Source organism: Delphinus delphis, chromosome 18 (assembly GCF_949987515.2).
Source record: "Delphinus delphis chromosome 18, mDelDel1.2, whole genome shotgun sequence".
NCBI lineage: Eukaryota > Metazoa > Chordata > Mammalia > Artiodactyla > Delphinidae > Delphinus > Delphinus delphis.
The window spans coordinates 11,959,236-11,982,413 of record NC_082700.1 but is presented as its reverse complement, the minus strand read 5'-3'; the positions used below and the strand labels follow the sequence as shown (position 1 = coordinate 11,982,413).

The 23,178-nt window shown below is 43.5% G+C and overlaps 1 protein-coding gene across 5 annotated transcripts in view; it reads left to right on the top strand.

Annotated features, from left to right (window-relative positions):
• Positions 1–15,379: 15,379 nt before the first annotated feature.
• DCLK1 (doublecortin like kinase 1) overlaps positions 15,380–23,178 on the top strand; it is a 325,658-nt gene continuing 317,859 nt past the window's right edge. For all 5 annotated transcript variants that reach the window (XM_059996033.1, XM_059996035.1, XM_059996031.1 and 2 more), the window contains exons 1-2: positions 15,380–15,577; positions 20,199–20,593. In XM_059996033.1, coding sequence (XP_059852016.1) covers positions 20,218–20,593 — 376 coding nt within the window. In that variant the 5' untranslated portion in view covers positions 15,380–15,577; positions 20,199–20,217. The remainder of the gene's footprint in view (positions 15,578–20,198; positions 20,594–23,178) is intronic.

The following is a 23,178-nucleotide window of genomic DNA, read 5'->3' as shown; positions in this document are numbered from 1 at the left end:
TTCAGTTACTGCTCCATTTCTCTGTTCTCTATTAGAGGAAAGCGTCTTAAAAGAACTGTTTCGTGCTTTCCGTCTTTACTTCCTTACCTCCTACTCTCTCTCTGGCAAGTGTTTTTACTGAAGTATAATTAACCTCCTGGGAGGTGTACAAATAGGAGGTATACAGCTCAGTGAATTATCATAAAGTGAAAAAACTGCGTACCAACACCCAGATCAAGAGATAGAGAACACCGTCCACATCCCAGAAATCTTGTTCCTTTCTCTACTTGCTACCCTTCCCTCCTCCTCCAAGATAACGACTATTATCACTTTTAACACATTCTTTTGCCTGTTTTTAAAAAGTGTTTTGGAATAATGCCATGTGTATTTCTTTGTTGTGTTTTCTTTTGCCCAACATTATATTTGTGAGATTCGCTCAAGTTGTGGTATGGAGCAGAGGTTAGATCACATAGGGCCTAAGAAGTCCAGGTAAGGATTTTTTTCTGAGTGAAGTGAAGCCCTTGGAAGGTTTTAACAGAGGAGTGGCATGACATGTTTTTTGCTCTAAAAGGTTCACTTGGCTGCTACCCTGAGAACAGACTGTGGGCTGGAGGGTGAACATGAAACCAGAGAGGCTGATTAGGAAGTTATTGCAACAATCCAATCAATGCTATTAAATTTTTCAGCTTTAAAAATAAAAGGCATTTTAGGTCAGTCCCTCAGTGGACCTAACTCAAAGCAATAATAAACCGAGTTCAGTGTTGGTACTGCAATAATTAGGCCAACTACCACAATCTAGGCCCAGAAAATAATTAACACCTTCACAACAACAAATAGCCTTTGGAAGCAACTGTAATTTTCAAAATTAAAATAGGGTAATTTATGGCTGAGAATAAATAGAAGCGTCAATATTTTGAAACTGTGGGTCTTAAAAGTAATATTTCATCAAACATAGAAAACAAACTCAAGGCCAGAAAATCAATGTAATTTAGCTCCAAGGGGGAAGGACAGGATAGTAATGACTCATCAAAGCTGATTGATAGGCAGTATTAAAGCTATGGATTGCCTGGACATACATAATTGGAGATATAGTAAAACACTCTCCATCTGTAAGGTTTTGCGTATTATTTGTAGGGTTGGCCCAAAAGTTCGTTCGGGTTTTCCCATAAAATGTTACGGAAAACCCCAAACGAACTTTTTGGCCCATCCAATCCATTTATTCTTGCTATTCTTAGTACTTATGGTGTCACAAAGATTTGCTTTCTAGGTGACAGATGTTTTTAAATGACTTAGTTGAAACCAAGGATTACCTCTGATTGGGTTTTCAGCTATAACTGCACATTTTCTCTTGGTCCTGAGAATCCTCAGCTTTTGAAATGGAAGTTTTAACATTTTTACTTAGATCCAAATATTTGGTTCTGTGTTGGTTTTCACAGCACTCAGGGCAGAAAATGGAACTGGTCTTGGTCGATTTTAATTCTAGGAACATGACAGACCCCTATCTTAAACCATGCACCAAAATCTACCCAAAATGCCTTAGTGACTTGAACCTAAGACCTGAAACTGTAAAAGTGCTAGAAGAATACTTAGGGGGTAAGTGCCTCAACAGTGGTCTTTGCAACGAGTGTTTGGATTTGACCCAAAAGCAAAGGCAACGAAAGCAAAAATAAACATGCAGGACTACATCAAACTAAAAAACTCTGCACAGCAAAGGAAACCATCAACAAAATGAAGGAACGTAATAGATAATACTAGACCATTTCTCTGTCCAATTTGGTAATTTGTCTAGGGTAGTGGCACTGATGCATATTTTTGTGGGGAAGCCTGGATGCCTGCCTCATATATTAGCAACATTAAAGATTAGAGTTGTATCAAATATAATCTTCTCACTTATCTACCAGTTAAAGACTTCCTGCTAATGCATATATCTGGGCATTTTGTTTTTGCTTACTTTACTCTCAGCTTCTACCACCTGTGAGGAAATGCTCCCCTTTGGGGCAAAACTCTTCAGAAAGGTTTTTTTGGTCTCAAATTCCTCTCGTTAATTCTCTCTTAAACACACTTCTACAAGCTTTTGCCCCCAGTATGGTCTTATCAAGGTAACCAAAAGCCTGAGTGGTGGTGTCTCTACACCAACTGCTCAGAATGTTTATTTTTTTCTGCCATCCTACTGAAGAGAGTTCCTTTGCCCGTATCTTCTGACCAAGAACAGTGATTCCAAAGAGAGTCTGAAGCCAGGTTGCACATGAAGTCCAACCTCCATCATTTACCAATGGGTGACTATGAACAGATTTACCCTACCCCCTCTATGCCTTGCTTCCCTCATCTGTGTAAATGAGGAGTTCATAGAAGCTACCTCTCAAGGTTGTGGTAAAATTAAATGAGAGGATGGGCCTGGCACACGGGAACCATGCATTATGTGTTAGCTGTATTATTATTATTGGTGGTGAGGATGCTATTGTGGTTCCCATCTGAGGCCAGCGGGGGCAAATAAGATCTGTGCCAATAGACTCCTCCCCACAAATCCTACTAGATAAGCCACTGCCACTGCTTCTTTCTCAGGCTGCTTTGTGATTCCTTGCCTGCTCGGGGCACCAATCAATAACTTTGGTGGTCTCTGCTGCTCCTGTGTGTGCGATGAAGCAGAGGAAGGAGGCTGTAAGACAGGGGGGTCATCCCTGAAAAAGTAACGGCAGGTCTGTAAAACCTAGCAGCCCGCGACGTAGGAAATGCTAGCATTAGATTGGCCTTTGTCTCTTTATAGTTGGAGTCTTTAATAACATTTTAAGCGTTGCAGAGACAGGGAGGGTGCCCTGTATTTCTTCTGAGTCCCTCCCCACTTTTTCGAAACATAGGTAGGTGCAATGTTATGTGGAGTTGGGAAAGTCATAGCTTATTTTGACAGTTTAAACTCCCAGAGCTATTTATTTACGAGGCTTTGGGCATTTTGTATTCACCTAATTTAATCACGTGGTGAAAATTATGCTGGGGTGTGAATTCCTGCATGGAATATGCATCCCCTTCTTGTGCTCACACAGACCTTTTGCATCTCAAGGGGGATGAGCAGCTGTTGTGGAGTCTGATGAACCCAGTTCTGAGTGAGAAGGGGCCTGAAAGAGGTCCTGGTGGGGATGGAGGGAGGGCACAGAGGCCATTTCCACGTGGGGAGCCTGGGGGAAAGTGCAGCACGTGGTCATTACAGCGCCTCCCACCAGCCAGGGTGTTGCTCCCCCGGGCAGCCCCGCTGGCAGAGCTCAGTGCTGGGCGGGGGTGGGGAGGAGTGGCAGGACCAGGCTGCACTGCTGCTGACACTGAAAGCTCCCTCCTGCTCCGGGGAGACCCTGTCATGACCTCTGCCCTTGGGCCTGACAGCCCGGCTCCCAGCCCTCCCCCCTCCAACCTCTGCTGTCATGGATAGGTGGCCAGTGATTAGTAATTGGGTTCACCATCCACACGGGAGGCACACAACCCAGCTCGAAAAGCAGGCTGTGAGTCGACTGGAGATTCCCTTCACAGTCTACTTTTGCATCTAGAAACCAAGTTATTAAAGTCGTATGTTCAATTCCTGCCCCTGGGCTTGGGTAGAGTGTTATAGCTCAGTAAACCATGCTCCAGACAAGAATTCTTTCTTTCCGTGCCACCTGGGCTGTAGTGTCATTCTCTCTGTTCTTTTTGTTTTCCTGACCAAGTAGACAATGACAGAAGTACGGCTGTAGTGGCCGATTCCAGCCATATTGGGGAGACAGCCACACTAGTTACTACTAACAGGCTGAATGCTCTGAACATCCACCAGACTCTAAAAATTGACCAAGTTTCTCAGACTGAGATCAGTAGCAATTCCATCTGCCATTTCCACAAGACAATGTCCTGTTCAATGTCAGGGAAAGTTAACTGTGATCAATTTGTCAGGTATCTATTTCAGTAAAATTTTTACCATCTTTTTTTTTTTCTATTAAATATTTTCCATGCATATTCTCATGTAATGCATACAACAGCTGTGTGAGAAATATTATCATTGTCATTTTACAAATGAGAAAAAACAAGATTCCTAGAAGTTGCTTAAATTTTTTACTACCAGTAAGTCTGGGATTTGAACACGTTATATGCGTAATTGACACTGGACAGTTTAATTCTCATTTAAGATCAGAATCTTTTATCTGAAATTTGAATGCTGCTTCTGATCAATACTTGGTCAATCTTTAGACTTTTATTCACGTCTCAGTTTGAATATTATTTAACAGAACCAAAGGCCTGTTTCAAAAAGTCAGCTTCGTGATGGATCATATCGTCTATTCTTGGAACCCAGTTGGAGACTGAGGCATAACATAGCGACCTGATCTCAGCTCAATGATTAGGACTCTAGGAACAAAACCAGGCCACATTATGTCAAGGTCTCCTCTGAAGGACTCTTATTAGCCTGCCAGAGAGAACACATGTCCCACCAGCCACATGTAGGAAGTTAGGGGTGAGTGTGAGGTACTCAGCCAGGCCAAGAATGAGATAATAAATGTAAGAGAAACAAGACACATCAACACCTTACCTCCTACCAACATTAAAGAAACTGCACTTCACTCTACAGACAGAGAAGAACTAGAAACCTTATCCAAAAAGTGCCTAGGAATAGGAAGACATCAAATCAACTCCATACAAAACTTCTGTAAAAGGAAAATTAAAAATTCAAGATAAAACGTTTCAGCTAATGAGTATTCTTCCTCAAAAACCGACAACGAAGCAGAAGAGAACTGTAACACAACACTCCAAACTGAACTAGATAGTCTTTAATAAGCATTCTGAGATACTAAAATTATTCACAATAAAAAATTCTAAAACTAAAACTGGACAAAACAAACAAACAATAGGAAGAAATGCAATAAAATGTGATTAAACTCAAAGAATTTGAGAATAAGTTATTAGAGGCCAAGAAAGAGCAAAGTTAAACAGTAATGTAATAATGGACATTAGGCAGGAAAACAACAAATAATATGAAAATGAGACAGAAAGAATTAAAAAAACTGTTAGAGGAAAAGAGATAGGAGTGAACAACAGGAAAAGAAGATCCAATACATAAATAATAGAGTCTCTAAAAAAGAAAAACAAAATAATGAAACAGAACTAATATTTAAAGCTATAATATAAGAAATCTTTCTGCAAATAAAGCTTGTCTGCGTATTGAAAGGGCTGACCAAGTACCTGGAACTTGACCTGAAAGGATTAGCTGTGATACATACCCTAGTAAATCAAAGAAAAATCCTCAGGGCCTCCAAGCAAATAGACCACATTACCTGTATAAAAGTAAGAAAATTAGGCTAGCACCAGATTTTCAAGAGCAACAGACGAAGGAAATGGTGGAGTAACATTTTCAGGAAACTCAAGGAAATAAAGTATGAGGCAAGGATTTTTTATTCTGCCAAGATGTTCTTCAAGTAACAAGACCATTTAAATAGACAAAAACAAAAACAGTTTTGAACATGCAAAACTCAAAGAATACTGTACGCACAAGTACTTTCTGAGGAATCTGCTAAGGATGAGCATATCCAGCCCAGAGATAATTGGGGAAACTTGGCAAAAGATGATGAGAATTTAATATATTTTAAGTGTAGAGCTAATATTAAAGCATAATTGGGTACATGGGGGAAGAATAATATGTAAAGGCAATATGATCTGACACAGTAGAAAGAATGTAACTGAAAATGAGATGAGAGAAAATAAGATCATTGACTCTCATAGGTAGTTGGTGGGTATCAAAGGATACCATTTTAAACTGGCAGACAAAATACTAAAAAGGTTAACTAAGAGGTTAACTTATGGTGTTGTGGTTGGGAAAGGTGCTTGGTATGATTTCAGTCTTCTTATATTTATTGAGATTTGCTTTATGGTGTAGCATGTGAGATATCCTGGTGAATGTTCCATGTGCACTTGAAAAGAATGTGTATTCTGCTGCTTTTGGATGGAATTTCTATGTATACCTATTAAGTCCATCTAATCTAATGTGTCACTTAAAGCCAGTGTTTCCTTATTGATTTTCTGTTTGGATGATCTGTCCATCAATGTAAGTGGGATGTTAAAGTCCCCTACTATTATTGGGTTACTGTCAATTTCTCCCTTTATGTCTGTTAATATTTGCTTTCTGTATTCAGGTGCTCCTATTTATAATTCTTTTGTCTTCTTCTTGGATCAATTCTTTTACGATTATGTAATGTCCTTCTTTGTCTCTTGTCATAGTCTTTTATTATTTATAATAATTTTTACTAATAATTAAGTGTAACTTTATTTAATTTTAGCTTGTTTGTTGCTAGTATATATGGAAATGCAAGTGATTTTTGTGCATTGATCTCCTAAACTAATTTATTAATAGCTTCTTTGTAGATTTCATCAAATTCTCTACATCTTGTTGTGTGTGAATAGAGGCCATTTTACTTCTTCCTTTCCAATCTGGATAACTTTCTTTTTGTTGCCTTATGCCAGTTAACTAAACCTCTAGAACAATGTTAAATAAAAGTTGTGAGAATTGACATCCTTATTTTGTTCCTGATCTTAGGGGGAAAGCATTCAGTCTTTCACCATTAAATATAACTGTAGGTTTTGTGTAGGTGTCCTTTTCCATATTGAAGAGGTTCTCATCTATTCCTAGTATGGTGAGAAACAGCATGGATCAATGGGTGTTGGATTTTGTCAGATGTTTTTCCTGGGTCTATTTAAACGATTATATGGGCTTTTAACAAATATTATTATTATTATTATTATTTATTTATTTATTTTTGGCTGTGTTGGGTCTTCGTTTCTGTGCGAGGGCTTTCTCTAGTTGCGGCAAGCGGGGGCCACTCTTCATCGCGGTGCGTGGGCCTCTCACTATCGCGGCCTCTCTTGTTGCGGAGCACAGGCTCCAGATGCGCAGGCTCAGTAGCTGTGGCTCACAGGCCTAGTTGCTCCACGGCATGTGAGGTCTTCCCAGACCAGGGCTCGAACCCATGTCCCCTTCATTGGCAGGCAGACTCTCAACCACTGTGCCACCAGGGAAGCCCCATAAATATAGAATTTAATGTATAAGTAGACTGATTTGGAGCCAACACAGTTCACTCTGTTGGTGAATTATGCCTTCCTAGTTATATTTGTACAATTATATTGAATATGAAAAAACATAAAGGGGAAACATGACATTTACTTTTGTATTATATGTTCCGTAATTGGGAGGTGGGGTGGAAATAGAACATATTCTTTTGCCAGTCCTTCACTCCTGCTTCCTGGGATCACTCCCCCAATAACTTTAAATCTAAATTCAAGATGATTGCATCATTCTAGGTGTCTTCATCCATCATTTATTGAACATCTGAATTGGACACCCAAGCCACTAGAAATCTTCTATTTACCATCTCTTACTGTAGCTATTTTGTTGACAGTCAGTTACAAGCTCACTGGTTTTGGCAGAACATTTCCTGTGGTTACATGAAGTCCGTATTTTCTTGCTAGCTGGTGACTGGGGACCACTCTCAGCCTTTAAAAGCCAAACACAGTTCTTTGCCATGTGGATCCATAGGCAGTTCACAACATGGCTATTTGCTTTGTTCCAGCCCAGGAGGAGAGCCCTGCTGAAGCTCTGGATCTCTTTGACTTCTGTCTACGACCTCTACATACTCTTTTAAAGGGGCTAACCTGATTAGGTCAAGCCAACCCACACTCAACAAGTGGGAATTATATTGCGTGTGCACACAAAGAGGCAGAAATCTTGAGACGCATCTTAGAATTTTTCCTACCAGAAGTTCTTTTTTTAAAAAAAATTACTTATTTTTTATTTTATTTATTTTTAGCTGCGATGGGTCTTTGTTGCTGCGTGTGGACCTTCTCTAGTTGCAGCTAGTGGGGGCTACTCTTCGTTGCGGTGCACGGGCTTCTCATTACGGTGGCTTCTCTTGTTGCGGAGCATGGGCTCTAGGTGTGCGGGCTTCCGTAGTCGTGGTACACGGGCTCAGTAGTCGTGGTACACGGGCTCAGTAGTTGTGGCTCGCGGGCTCTAGAGCGCAGGCTCAGTAGTTGTGGTGCACATGCTTAGTTGCTCTGCGTCATGTGGGATCTTCCCGGACCAAGGCTGAACCTGTGTCCCCTGCATTGGCAGGCAGATTATTAACCACTGTGCCACCAGGGAAGTTCCCGAGAGGTTCTTGTATTTACCTTTTAAAAAACTTATGTTGGTTTTATTCTGTTGTTTTCTTTTTAACTTCTGGTATTAGATGTTTAGCTCATTGGTTTTCTAATGTATTTTCTAAAATCCATTATAATTTCTTCTTTGGACAATGTATTATTGAAAGTATATTTGAAAATTTAAAAAAGTATGAGTTTTTAAATTAATTTCCCTTTAATTACTCATTTCTTTCTTAAACGCATTGTAGAAGAGAATATTGACTGTATGATATCAATACTTGGCAATTTGTGAATTTTTTTTCCATTTTCTTATTATAATTCTGTCAGTTCTTGCCGTATATTATTGAGATCATGTTATTTTGTTTATACCAACTCGGAACCAATGTATGTTCTTGATCAATTAAATCTTCTATCACTGTGTAAGAACTCTTCATCACTAGAAACTTTTAGCTAAAACATTTCCATCAGTGATCAATATATAACCTTATTTTATTTGTGTTTCTGTTAAAATACACCTTATTTAATACATACTGTTGAAGCATTAACATTGAATTCAAGCTAACAGCACTGTAACCCGTGACTGAATGAAGCCTACTTAACACATGGTTCTTATCCAAAGACACGTCACAGCCTTCTTGCACTTAGGGACACTAGGCAGCACTTAAGCACTATGCTCGGGGGACATTTTCAACAGCAAAATCACCAACAGAAAGCACAGAAATGAGGAAAATGTGGTACTATCAATAAATAGACTGTGAAAAGGACACATGTTTACACTATGAGAGCTGAAATTAGACAGAGGGTCACTCTACTTGACTTCAGCTGGGAACATGTGTGCAGAAACTCAAATATTTTGCCACTCTGTGCATGTCCACAAGTGACCATGAAAGTGCTGCAAATATTGATTTTGGGTTACAAACAAATTTTAGCAAGTAGGCGAATTTGCAAATACGAATTCTTGAACATCGGGGATCCACTGTAATTGGTCCTTTTTTCTTTTAAAGTCTTATGCTTCAGTTTTGCTGCTCTGAAGTTTCACTGTAGCAGTTTATGTGTGGATTTCATTTATTTGCATTTTTGACACCTTCGGCTTCATAAATCTGGGCTTAATACCTCTAATCAGTTCTTTAAAAAGCTAAGCCATATCTTCTTCAAATATTCCCTTTCCCATTCTCTTTCTGAGCCTCTATTTAGATGTATTTTTAAAAACTTTTTACTAAATTATTATTTATAACTCAACTATTAGTATCTTTCATCTCTTCATTTCTCTATGTTGCATTGTGGGTTAATTCTTTGGATCTAATTTCCAGTTTGTTAAATATTTCTGTAGTTGTACAAATTTGCTGAACAAGCCATTGCTCTGGGTTTTTAAAAATATTTATTTATTTATTATTTATTTAGGCTGTGCTCGGCTTACTTGTGGCACATGGGATCTTCGTTGTGGCGTGCGGGCTCTTTAGTTGTGGCATGTGGGTTCCTAGTTGCGGCATGTGGACTCTTAGTTGCAGCTTGCATGTGGGATCTAGTTCTCTGACCAGGGATCGAACCTCGGCCACCTGCACTGGGAGCACAGAGTCTTACCCACTGGTCCACCAGGGAAGTCCCTACTCAGATTTTAATTTCAGTTATTTTATTTATAATTTTCATAACTTATTCTTGTTACTTTTCTTTGAAATATTCTTGGTTCTTTTAAAATAATACCGTACTCTTTGCTTGCAACCTGTATCCTTTCTTCCATACATATATATTTTTTTATAGTCCATGTTAGATAACTCCACTGTCAGAAATCATTTTGATTCTGATCCTATTTTCTTCTTCTTTTTCTAGTTCATACTCATGATGCCTTCTTTACTGATATATTTTGTGATTTTTTTTTTTAACCATAAGCCTATATTCTTTGGAAGTTTGTAAGTGGTGATCTTTTGAGGCCTAGGTTAAAGATGGGTTTCTTCACTGAGGATTTAGTTTACTTCTCCTAAGTTCCTGGGGACCATTTTTAAGAGAATCGAGAACTTGAAGGCTTTTGAGGCCCCCAGGAAGTATGACTTTAGGCTGCAAACCTACATGAGGCCCCACTTGTGTATCTAAATTCTTAGAGAATAATTTCCTCCTCTGTCCTTAGCCCATCTCTTGCTCCTTGAACAAGCTGCTTCCCACTCAGTCTTCATAAGGCTATTTCTTCTGCTTGGAATCATACTCTTCCACCCTGCTGCTGGGTAGCTTCAGGTCTCTTCTTAAATGTTACTTCCTTAGGGAAGGCAAGCTCTCTCTGAAGCTCTTTGTTCTTTTCCTTCACAGTACTTAGTGATACTGGGATTAAGTAATTATTTGTGTAAATTTCATTTGCCATCCTACTCCCTACAGACTGTCAATGCCACGGGAAGAGGATATTTGCAATTCTACCTCATGGTTGTATTGTTCCCGCCTAGCACAGTGCCTGGCACATTGGAGACACTCGAAAATTATCTATTGGATGAATGGATGAAGGAATGAAAACTTGAAAGTGATCTATCAGTATAAATATACCTATGACCTCGAAATAGCAACAAAGTCAAGGATATAATTCTAGATGTAAAAAGGTGAATTTCAGCGATCACTGGATCTCTAGATATTTATTTGCCGTTAGAGAACATGTTTTTTATTTGCTGTAGCTAACATGGCCTGCTGTGACCATGTTCTATTGAAAGCTTTTATCCACTACCAAGATGAGATGAGGGTGTGGTGTTAATCAGACTGACAGGAGGCTGGAGGGATCGCTCTCGTGTGGTGTTGACATAACGTGTCTGAAGGGATCCCACCCAGCAGGTTAGAAAGGTGGATCAAATAACAACACACAATTTAAGAAGGAAAATACAGAGCACTGAACTTAGGCCCCACAAATCTAATTGAACAAATACAGAATAAGGGGCCTTAAGAGCCAAACATGTGAAAGGCATGGAGATTTTAATTGACTGAATGAGTCAATAGTGCAGCATGCCTGCCAGGGAGGCTGATGTGATGTTCGGTTCCTTTAACAGAAGCAGTGTGTTGAGGACAATTAAAGTCGTGGAGCTTCCCCAGTGAGACCACTGTTGCCATCCGGGTCCAGTTCTGAGAGGCAGATATTGAGGGAGGTTTTGACAGCTGCACACCACTGACATTTCCAAGCCGTGTCATATGAGAAGCAGCTGAAGGGCTGGGGGTTCCTAGGAAATGCAGAGTAGAATTTGGTAGAATACAATAGGGCTGTCAAGGAGATGGCAGGGCCATTCGATTTGTCCCCTGTAGGTCCAAACAGAAGAGCCAGAACCACCAGGCAAGGTTGAGGAAAGTGGCTCTGGGTTTAATTTGCAGCGCTGCTTGGCAGGGGACTGGGCTGTGCTGAGTCCCTCTCTACTAAAGGAAATCACACGTAGGAAAAGGAGAAATGAGCTTTGGGAAGCTCTCTGTCAGCTTAGGGAGGGTCTCTTGGGATGGTAGAGTCCCTTGCTCCTTTGTGTAGGTCCATAGCCTTTTGTAGTTTGGACCCTCATCATGTCTGGAATGCCAAGCCAGAGAGAAATGGCCAGTTAAAAATTTAGAGATCTCGTTCACTATTTCTAGAATCCCCTGATCTAGCCTAACTCTCAGAGGGTAATCTCATTTCTCTCCACTGTGTCACATGTGCCACCTTCAGAAGCAGCAGAGTGGAGGCTGAAAGGCCACTTGTGGTGGCGGGGATTCACACACGGGGTGAAAACTGGACCGCCTGTTGCAAGGGCCCTCATCAGGGAGTTTCTTTCATTCTGGAAGAAGGCAGAAGTGTTCTGTAATTAGAGGCAATTAGGAAATGCTGTGGGAAATGCCATAAGGAGCCTTTACCATACGGGAGGAAATACAAAGGAAAATTAAAATGACAATCATATTCTATAAAACTGTTTCTCACAGTTGTGGTGGGCACTAAATATGCTTGGTACTCTAGCCCAGTAGCACTGCATGCCCTTGGTCCCAGAGGAGGACTGAAGAGACGGGACACAGTAAATTCCCCCTCCTAGAGGGAAAAGCAGGAAGTGCATCTCTTACTGCTAACATCCCTTATTCTGTAATTCTCTTTGAATCTGCATAATTGAGTACAGGTTCTAAGAAGAAGCCAATAAAGGCACCTGAAAAGAGGTATGTGGTCAACTAAAAATTATTATTCTTTTTTCTTTAAGAATTAAATTTTTTTTTTTAAATTTTTGTCTTCGCGGCATGTGGGATCTTATTTCCCCCACCAGGGATCGAACCTGCACCCCCTGGTTGGAAGGGCAGAGTCTTAACCACTGGACCACCAGAGAAGTTCCTAAAAATTATTACTCTTTAGTTTTCTTTATCTTCCCTGGTTTTATCTGAAAACTTAATTTCAGGGAAAAAAACACCCTTTAGATAAGATTGTCCATCAACTTTGTGGACGAGCATGAGGTGCAAATGTTCTCATGAAAACGTTTAGCTCAGAGCAGACACACCTGATGGTAACCATCACTACAGCACAACAGCAAGAGTTGTTCTCACTGTTATGAAATAATAAATCCATTGGTTAAAAGGCTGCATTTTTTCAAAAGAGATTACATTTCACATTAGAATTTGGTATTGCTTTATAAGCATATGGGCATAGCAATTGGAAAAGTGACTTGAATTTTTTTTTTTTTTTTTTTGCGGTACGCGGGCCTCTCACTGTTGTGGCCTCTTTCGTTGCGGAGCACAGGCTCCGGACGCGCAAGCTTAGCTGCCACGGCTCACAGGCCCAGCCGCTCCATGGCTCACAGGCCCAGCCGCTCCGCGGCATGTGGGATCCTCCCGGACCGGGGCACGAACCCGTGTCCCCTGCATCGGCAGGCAGACTCTCAACCACTGCAACACCAGGGAAGCCCAGTGACTTGAATTTTAAAACATAGGAATTTAAAGAAATGGAGTTGGGCTCGAGATTTATTAGCTACATGACTATGGGCAAATGAGGTAAACTCCCTCTGCCTAAATTCCTTCATCTGTTAGGTGAGGATAGTAATGCCTACCTTGAATGGTTCTTATAAGGATGAAATAAGAAAATGTACAAAAGCCCCCAGCACAGCAAAAAGCAAGCGCTCAGTTAACAGGAGCCACCGACAGAACAGTGTCCAAGCCGTTGTCATCTTGCAGGGTGCAGAGCTGCAGCTGCTTCGAGCAGCAATTGGGGTACACAGCTTAAAAAGAGTTAGCTTTGGGGAGTTAGAGTGAGACCTCTGTTTCCTTCAGATTTTCATGGAGAAAAGGGTCAGTCACTTCTCTGGTCAGTATCCTTGTGATGTACTGGAAGTAACGTCAGTTTTTGAAAATTATTTGAACTAGGAGTTTCCTGATTAAATTTCACTTCAATTAGGAATTATTATTGAATAGCAGTTAGATTTGCCAAAGACTACCCTGGAAATAATTTAGGCACTTCTGTAGTTACTTCTGTCAGGTCACTGGGAGCCATTTGTTACCATCCTCCTGTCCTGGCTAAATGATATGACCATGGTATATTGGCTGGTGGGTACTATTCAGTGTGCCCACCTAGTTATCAGTTGCCCTTTGGTGTCCTGAAAGTGTTAATGATGCCCAACTATTTCTAGGGAGAGCACATTGCAGCTGGGAGAATCAAACTCAAAGGTGTTTCTTTGGACAGTATCTGCATATCCCAGAGAGAAGACCTAGGAAAGAGGTAAGATACAGTTGAGCTACTTAAAGTGCTTAAGAAATGACCCTGACAGAATATCCATAGGGGCAAGGAGATGGAATATATTTCTTGGTTTAGCATATTGGCAGAAATCAGTTGGCATCTGTCACAGGAAAGATAAACAGAAGCTTTGATTTCCCTTCTCAAAATACCCTTGGCTTCTTTCTCTGCACTTACCCCTTGGCCCTCATTCTGATTAGAATTTGAAGGAACAGGCTTAGTACTTTGCATTTAGTTAATTTGGTGAGTTCTCTGTACTCTCATCCCTGGGCTATTCAGTAGTTCAAAAATAAATACTGCAGCACTTGTTGAATATGTAACATGCATCTCTTTTGAGCTGCCTTTTATAACAAAGGGTAGTTAGTTAGTATTTACATAATACTTTTAAAGTACTTCAGAATAGCTCTTATTAATAATAACTAGTCAAATACATAATGGCTCAGCTGACAAGAGAAAAAATTTTGATTTTCTATTGAAAAGTGTAAGCTCAGGAAGAGAGAGATGCACGTGTATTTGTGTATGTACAGTATTTGGGACAAATACATGTCTCAAGGGACAGGAGGTTAACTGGACCAAAATTCAGGCTGCCCACTGAACCAGGCTAAGGTTCGCCAGAAGTCTGCGACTTGATTCTTGGACTTCCGTGCAAAAACTGGCGGAAGCTGTGAGCAGCCTGAGCTTTGAGAACATTCCTGCCCCCTGGGGTGTGTGTGTGGCGGAGGCTTATGTGAGCTCATGGGGCTTTCCAGCGCTGACCGCCAGCCTTGGCAGGCACGAGGGGTCCAGTAGCGAAACTTGGCCTTTAAGTTATCAAGGGCCTGTTGTGACATATATTCAGCTCCAAGCAGAGATCACTGTTTCAAAGGGTGACTCAAGTCTGGGGGTCAAGTGGAGATGATGGGCGGGATCTATGAGCAGATCTGGCCCATCCCAATTAGGGGGCCTGAGGGTGACACTAGTGCGGGTGGGTTGGGAGGGTCTGGGGATGGTCCTCCCAGGAGGTGCTGCATGGATGTGTCCTGGGTGAGAAGTGATGACAGGGCCATCACGTTGGCTTTCATGATTCTGGGAAAGGTGTCAAACCATGAGGTCACATCGAAGTGTGTGTACAGTGGCGGGGGGTGGGGGGGAGGAACTGTTTCCCTTGCCTCCCCTTAGGGAGGGGGTCTCACGGCTCGGCCGGCCACACCTCACGTCTCTGCCTTGCACGTTTCCTGGCTCAGACCCGGTCCACGTTCTCTCTGCCTGTCCCCAGGTCCACCACCGACCGGCCCCAATCTCCAGACAACCACTCCCGGGGCCTGGGGAGGTCAGGGGGTTTGCTCCAGCCAGATGCACTGAGGTCGCGGCGGCGGGAGAGGGCGAGGGGAGGAGGAGGCCCGGGGCGCAGCCGTGGTGGGCGCGCTCTGCCCAGAGGGGCGGGGGCGCCGGGCGCGCACGCGGAGGAGGCGGAGGGAGCGGGGGTGGGCGGGGGAGCGAGTGCGCCACTAGAGCAGGGAGCGCGCCCGCAGCCGCCGCCGCCCACCTCCGGAGAGAGGCAGGAGTGAGGCTGTGCGAAGCGCCGCATTTCGATGAGTAGCGGCCGAGGCGCGTCCCTCCGCTAGCGGCTGCAGCCCAGACGCCCGCGGTCCAGCAGCGGCCGCCGCCCAGTCCCGGCCCCGCCGCCGCCCCACAGCCCCGCGGTCAGGCCGCACCCAGCCCCGCGAAGACAGCACCAGGAGGCGGCCCCGAGCGCGGCCACAAAGACCCCCGGCGGCGTCTCTCCGCAGACCGGTGCGTGGTTTGCTTTCGCCGGGGAAGGGAGCCGAGGGGCGGGCCGGCCGGGAGGCCCCTCCGGGGGCCCGACAGCGCCGACTCCTCCCGCAACCGCGGGGTCCAGGGGAGCGCGGGCGCGGAGGGCAGGCGGGCGCCCCCTCGGCCGCCGCCGCCCTTCCCGCCGTTCCTCGAAAGGAGCTGCCCGGCCGCGGCCGGGGGCGGTGTGTGCAGGCGGCCCTGGGGCTGCTGGCACCTGCCTCTTTTGTCTGGTGCCACCGGGCTGAAAACGGGGAGTCGGGCGAGCGGGGCCCCCATTCTCTCGGCCGCCTTGTTAGTGGAGATGGAGAGCTAGGGCGGAGGAGCTGGGCCAGGTGTTTGTCATTGTCAGAACTGGCCGCGGAGTGAGGACCAAGTGTGCGCCCAGAAGGAGTGGTCGGGTCGGGCCTCTTATTGTGTGCGTGCTTCCCCGTGGGCCCGGGAGGGTGGTGTGTGCCTGAGGACGGGGCGATCTGTGCGCGGGGGCTGACTGCAGTGTGGGTGCTGCAAGCACGTTTGCGGGGCCTCGAGTTCCCTTGGGGACAGCGTGGCTGCCCCGTGTGCAAATTAGTACCTGCAGTGCTAACAGCCTGCGGAGAGGAAATGGCATTTCCCTCCTAGCGGGGAAACGCACGCCCAGCCCCGCACGGCCCCCCACAAAAGAGGCCGCTGCTGAAAACCGGGTCTGCTCGGAATCGCTGCTGCATTGGGCCAGGAGGTGCTTGCAGGAGATGGAGCGGTTGAAAGGTTTCATTCAGGCCGGCTTGCTCTCCCCGCCTCTATGAATGTGTGTCCAGATTCTGGTGCACACGCGTTCAGCGGCCACACGGCAGGGTGTTCCATGAATACGTTTTATGAATGTTCCTAAATATATCTCTTTTCGCCGGGAAAGTAGGACGGCCTTTTAAGTAGGAAATGTCATATGAATGCGGGTCAGAAGGAATTTAAGAGAGGTTATATGTAGGGACAGTGTAGAAGGTATGCACACATCCTGTGGTATCTGTGTCCGGGGTGGTGCGTGCACACTGAAGGTGTGTTTGCCTCTTCGTGCGTGCCTGGCCATCCACCTACATCCTAATCCCACTGGCAAAATGTGCCTTGGGACCTCCAGGTCTAGCATCTATTTAGATGTGGTAGCGTTTATGCCAAATTATTTCTTGGTGTGTGTGTAATCTCCAAAACAGGAACTCGTGTGCTCATCTAGAGAAGGATGAACACACAGTTTCTTCAAAATGGTGAGAAATCCTATAGAGAGCAGTCGAAGAAGCTGATTTCTTGGCCTGGCAGTGTTTATAGGAAAATCTCTGATAAGACCCAGGCCGGGTCTTCCCCACCCAAGCCTCTGGGACCTCTGTGGCTTAGGTGGTGCAGTTACCTCCTCGGTCCCAGGACACATGTGTGCCCAGGGCCTTAGCCATCTATGGCCTGTGAACGCGTGGCTGTGCCCTTTAGCCAGCTTCCTTGCAGAAAGTGGGGACCTGTGGAAGCCCAGTGAATCTTCTTCAGGAGCTCTTGATTCGAATATATGACTAAGCCAGTGGAATTGCTGAGCCAGCCAAGCAAGGGAAAGAATACCTATTTTGAAGCCACACATAATATCTGGAACACGAAGCTGTCTGGTGTGGTTTTTGACGCCTACTCTGGGGCAGACTCAGTGAAGGGAAGTAAAAGATGTGGGCCCTGCTGTGGTTGGACACATGATCCAGTTTGGAGAAATATACAAATCAACTTTTCTCTATTTTAAATGGATCTTTTTTTTTTTCTCCCCCAATTGGGGTGGAATTGTTGGTTCTAGAAGCCCGTTCCCTCAAGGGAATTCCAACAATTGCTAAATAATTTGACCTTTGCCGATTGCGAATCAACAAGAGCCCCTTGGAATTAGATTTGCACTCTGGTGACACAGTTGTGCCCTCCTTTCTGCATGTCCTGCACGTTTTCTTTTGGTTTATTTGGATTTGGAAGGAAATGCCTAGGGTTGGAAGAATGATCACTGCATATAAAAAATAAAACCTTCAACAGCCAATCTGACCTTTATACTTTACGAAGTTTGAAGAGTCTAGTGAGGTGGCATGGGTTTTTGAGTACTGGCAGCATCATCCCCCCAACACACACATCCCTTTTGGAAGACAAAAGAACTCCTTTTAAAAACAGAGTAGGAGCAGTTATGATATCATGGGCAAAATATTGGCTCTGTTAATTAATAGCTCTCTGAAGGATTAGATATCAACTAATAATTGTTTTAAAGTTATCTAACTTCAAAATCAATGCAACCACTTCATACCTACCTATACATGGTATATTTTTTCTGGAAAATGCAAATTTAGACTAAAAGTGAAGTTATTGAGTGGCATGAGGCGGTTTTCATATTTGGAGGAAAAAAAATACACAAAACTAATAATCACTCCAGATTGAATCCCAGCCCACTGCTCCCTCCCCCAAGCAGGGTCAGCTGTAGAATCATGAGCAGGTGAAAACGTTGATGGCCTGGAGACCACTGCCTGGTCTCTGTGCACACAACGTCTTTGGCAGTTAAGTGGCCTGCCCAAGGTCACAGAGCTAGTGAGGAGTGAGGGCTTTAAACACCTTACTTTACATGTCATGATGGGCCAATCCCAGGGGGTCTAGGCCTCTAGGACAGAGTGCACAAGTCGGAAAGGAGGGAGTGCCAGCTTCAGAGGCAGTTGGAGTGAATCTGGGTTCAAGTCCCAAGGCCCTCAGTTCTGTCTTTGGGACCCTGGATACATCCTGCACTCATCCTCAGTCACAATAATACCCCCTCCCTCACTGGACTGGCAGGAGGTTTAGAGAGAGCTCTTAGCATGTTACACAGCAGTTGATCGCCACGTAACAGTGTCAGGCACGTCATAGACGTTCAATAAATGTGAGCTTTTTCCACTCCACTCATTTCAGGTGTGCACAGTCTCTAGCAGTGCATGAAGCTTTTGAGCATGAATTTGTAGCCATTCTGAATGGCTCAGAGGTCAGTTGACTGAGGGTGAAGGAAAGGTCAGGGAAGCTTGGCAGTACTTTGGGCTGGTTTGGACTGACCTTCGGAAAGGTGACATCGTCTGTGTGGTAGGATTTGGGGAGCACTTGTAAGGTTCTTGCCCCCAGTTTTCCATTTCCCTTAAACTCTTATTTCAATATGCCTGAAACTTTGTCCTTGAAACTTCTTTCCTTTGAATGTTGAGGTTTTCCCACTTTCTAGATTACCCTGTTTAAAACACGGATCCCCTGTGAGGGGCAACAGCACAAGCCCTTATCAGCTAACCCCTGAGCAAGGATTAATTGATCCCACAGGCAGCAGCTGATGACAGGCCTCCATGGAAAGTCAAATGGGGACGTAGGGGCACAGGTGTACCTTTTAGAAGGTCATGAGCTGGAAATCTGTGGCGGGGGTGGGGCTGGGGGAAGCTCACCTGGAGCCTCTCTTACCGGAGGGAGAGATTCTGTTCCTACTAGGTCTTTTTGTGACAAAGTCAGGAACAGAAAGGCAGATTTTATTAACAAAAATATTAATACTTATCACAGGGTAGACATTACCCTAAGTGCTTTATGTGTTTTAACTTAATAGCTGATGTTAACTAGGAGGTAGGTACTGTTATCTTTTCCGTGTGTGATTCAGGAAATCGAGGCTTAAAGACGTTGAACAAGTAGATTTCTCAAGGTTACGCAGCTCATACGGGGTCAAGTCTCGGTCAACATCTTCAAATCTCGATTTTCTCAACCACAGACAGAGAGAGCCTTAGTGGAAGGAAAGGCCAAGTGTCCCAAAGAAGTAACTTCCATTCCTTCTTCTTGTTCTTGTTGCTGTGCTGCTTCTCTTTTTCCTTCTTTTCTGCCCCTGCCTCCTTTCCTTTCTCCTCCCTCCCCCACCTTCCTTTTTCTTCTTTTTTTTAATCCACCTTATCTGAAGCATTAAATATAAGTAAATGAGTTATGGTGGGTCCACTTTTTAAGTAAATTTCAATTCAATATGTGAATCTGCTGGAAAATTTCTTTTAAGTTGGTAGAATCTACAGATTGTTTCCTCTTGGTCTAGCCATGGAGAGTACAAACACTAGGTAAAATGTTTACAATCTGACTCCTAAATGCTACCTGCCCTCTTTTGATTCCTGGTCCACCACCACCACTATATCTTGTATCTTTAGCCCTGTAGTGAAATGAAAGCTCATTTCCTACCTACCCTTGAAGTCAGGCAGACCTGGGGCAGAGTTCTTGATTCAGGCATTTCTCAACTGAATTACTTGGAGAAATTTAGGAGAATTTTTCTGTGCCTCAGTTTCTTCATCTGTAAATCGGGTTAACAATACTTTGAAAGGTTTGTTGTGACTGTTGGAAATAATAGCGGTTCAAAGCCTGACGTGCTAGGTGGTCAATGCGAACAGCCGTATTCTGACAAGACTGGGGTTGATTAATAAGCTGTTTCCACTGGGTCTGCCTCTTCTATTTCTTTGTTTTTTCTCTCCCAACTTGATAATTCATATTAAACATATCATCGATTATAGCAATATCTCCATCAGCTGCTCTCAAGCTGAGCCTTTCAAAGCAGGGTGCAAAAATAACATCTTTGTGTGGCTGTTTGTGTTTCTGTGCCTCCCAGGTTCAACTTTAACTCCGTCATGTCCTTCGGCAGAGACATGGAGTTGGAGCACTTCGATGAAAGGGATAAGGCGCAGAGATACAGCCGAGGGTCGCGGGTGAACGGGCTGCCCAGCCCCACGCACAGCGCCCACTGCAGCTTCTACCGAACCCGCACCCTGCAGACCCTCAGCTCTGAGAAGAAGGCCAAGAAAGTTCGTTTCTATCGAAACGGAGATCGATACTTCAAAGGGATTGTGTATGCCATCTCCCCAGACCGGTTCCGATCTTTTGAGGCCCTGCTGGCTGATTTGACCCGAACTCTGTCGGATAACGTGAATTTGCCCCAGGGGGTGAGAACAATCTACACCATTGATGGGCTCAAGAAGATTTCCAGCCTGGACCAGCTGCTGGAAGGTGAGAGCTGGGAGATACCTCCCAAGTGACCCTAGGGCATATGGCTTCGGTTCCCACAGGTCCATATTATTCTCACCATCTTCTGCTTGATCTCTAAGAGACAGCATTCAGCCTTGTGGCTGTGATCCTTACTGTTCCACATGGTGGAGAGTTCACTTGTCTGTACAGTAGCGTAAAAAGAAAAAACCCCAACAAACCTAATGGTATTCGATCAGGTAGCTTATAATAATGGGCTGAGGGAAAAAGTGTCTTAATTGTACAGCATCCTCTCTATTGTTCCTCACACCCATGCTATGTTAATTTTAAAAGTCCATTTTTATATCTTTAATCACATAGTTCTTATTTATTTCTAGCTGCAAATTGAACTTTTGCTACCACATGTGTGAAAGTACTTGAACTGAAAATAACTAATAGATCATGAAATTTTTGAGTTTTAAGGAATCTTAGATAGGTATCAAACCTTTTAATTTTAATCACTGGAGACTGAGGCCCCAAAATTCAAGTGACATGTGTCTGTGCGTACATGGTAAGATAGTGTTGTTGCTGGACCAAAAGTTAGATTTGCTGCCTGTTCTTTCCAATGTGACACATTTAAAATTTAAAATTATTTTAAGGTTTGACTGATTTTAAGTTTAAAAGGATTGTTGTCTTTCTGTGGTATTTGAGGAGTTAATCTGCTCAGTTTATTTTTGTTAAGTTTAACGTAGGTTAATAGTGATTACCTATTTTAGACATTTCATGTGGAAATAGGACTATTTGGGTCCACGGATGAGGCCTGGTGTCTTGTGCAAGCAGAGTAGGTTGCCTCCTCTGGAATATATGTGTCTCAGGACTGACCCTGTTTGAACAGGGCGTGAGGTCCCTAATCACCTTAGAAATCATAATTGAAGTAAAATAACTTGGGAGAAAAATAACCGGGATTAAATTCATGCTGAGATGTAAATGAGGGTAGCCGGTCCTCTTTGGAGAGTAGATTTTTCTAAGTTGAGGTCTCAAGGTCCTCATGAAATATTAGTGCAAAGCAACACGGGAAAGGAAGTTGGGAATGTGGGGAGAGCTTGATTTCACCCTGAGTTCATCTTTACTCCAGATGTATTTGCCCAGGCCCTGCAGTCTGTCTGGATCCTGGACGAATGCCATGCCCTGACTGCACACAGGCAAGCACTCTGGTCTTCCTTTGGAATCAGAGTTTGTACGTGATTCAAGGCTGAGGGCTTCTCTATCTTTCTCCCATTTCTCTTCCCTTGATCCCTTGGCAGGGATGCCAGTCCACTCACAGTATGACGGCACTTGAGAAGAGGGTGTGGAGGGGTTTGGTTATGTTTATTTTGTGGGAATTCACATCTCTTTTCGATGACTCATCACCCTGCCAAGAAGCCTGTAGACTTGGCCTTTTTCCTTCTCAGATGCTGGAACTTCCAGTAAATTAAAGGGGAAGAATGAACATAGAATATTTGTGTATCAGCTTTGATTTTTGTGCCGTGTCTTTTCATGACCTTGGAAAATACAGGATAAATAATTTGGTGAGATGTTCCAGAGGATCTGGGAAAAGATCAAGTACAAAGTCAGGTGTGTGAGCAGTCACCAAGCAGTCCCTTTGAGGGCTGATGGTGTTGTAGGGAAAATATGCCAAGATCTCAAAGCACCTTCTAAGACATCCTGGGCTTGGCATTCTCTGGTCTAGAGTCACTTGTGCAACATCTGTGCGGGGGGAGGGTTACTTCAGTCAGTTTCTCACCCAGGATCGATCTTCACTCAGAAGTGGCAGAGATATTCCCATGATTCCCATCCGCCAAGGAGAAGGTGTGAGAGGTGGGAAATGACAGTACTTTATATCCAGGGACCAGCAAAATCTGGCATGCTCGCCACCATCTTCTTTGTCAGTTTTTTAGCACAAAAGAACACCTGCCCTGAGAGAGAGACTACTGTCCTGAGTGATGATGGTAATGATAGCTCGCAGATATTGAGCATGTGTCTTGCATGTATGAACATTTTTCATTCTCACAATGATCCTAGGAGGTAGGTACTATTATCATCCTCATAGTAAGATGAGAAAAGTGAGGCACAGTGTGGTTAAGTGATCTGCCAGAGTCGCACAGCAAGAAATAGTAGAGTTAAGATTTGAACCCGCTGGTACCAGCACTTGAGCTCATAACATAATAAGATACTGAGTGGGGTGGTATTAGTGGCTTTTTAAAATTGAAGTATAGTTGATTTACAATATTGTGTTAATTTCTGGTATACAGCAAAGTGATTAAGATATATATATATATATATATATATATTCTTAGTGGCTTTTAAATGAAATCTTATTGTATTAGCTTCTTCTTGAAAACAAATATTTTCAACCTTGACTTAATTCCAGGAATGACAGATACTGCTCCCAGAAACACTTTACTATTTTCATTTGCCTACAAACACCTTTCTCCTTGATCAATAAGAAGTTAACTGCAGATTGAATATTCTGATGTTAAAAAATTCCTTTTTGGAAAAAAATACCTTTTTCTGATTAAATAAATGGTAACTTCAGTAAAGTAGGTAAGTTCACTTATTGGCTGCATTTAAAATTTTTTTTCAGTTTAAAC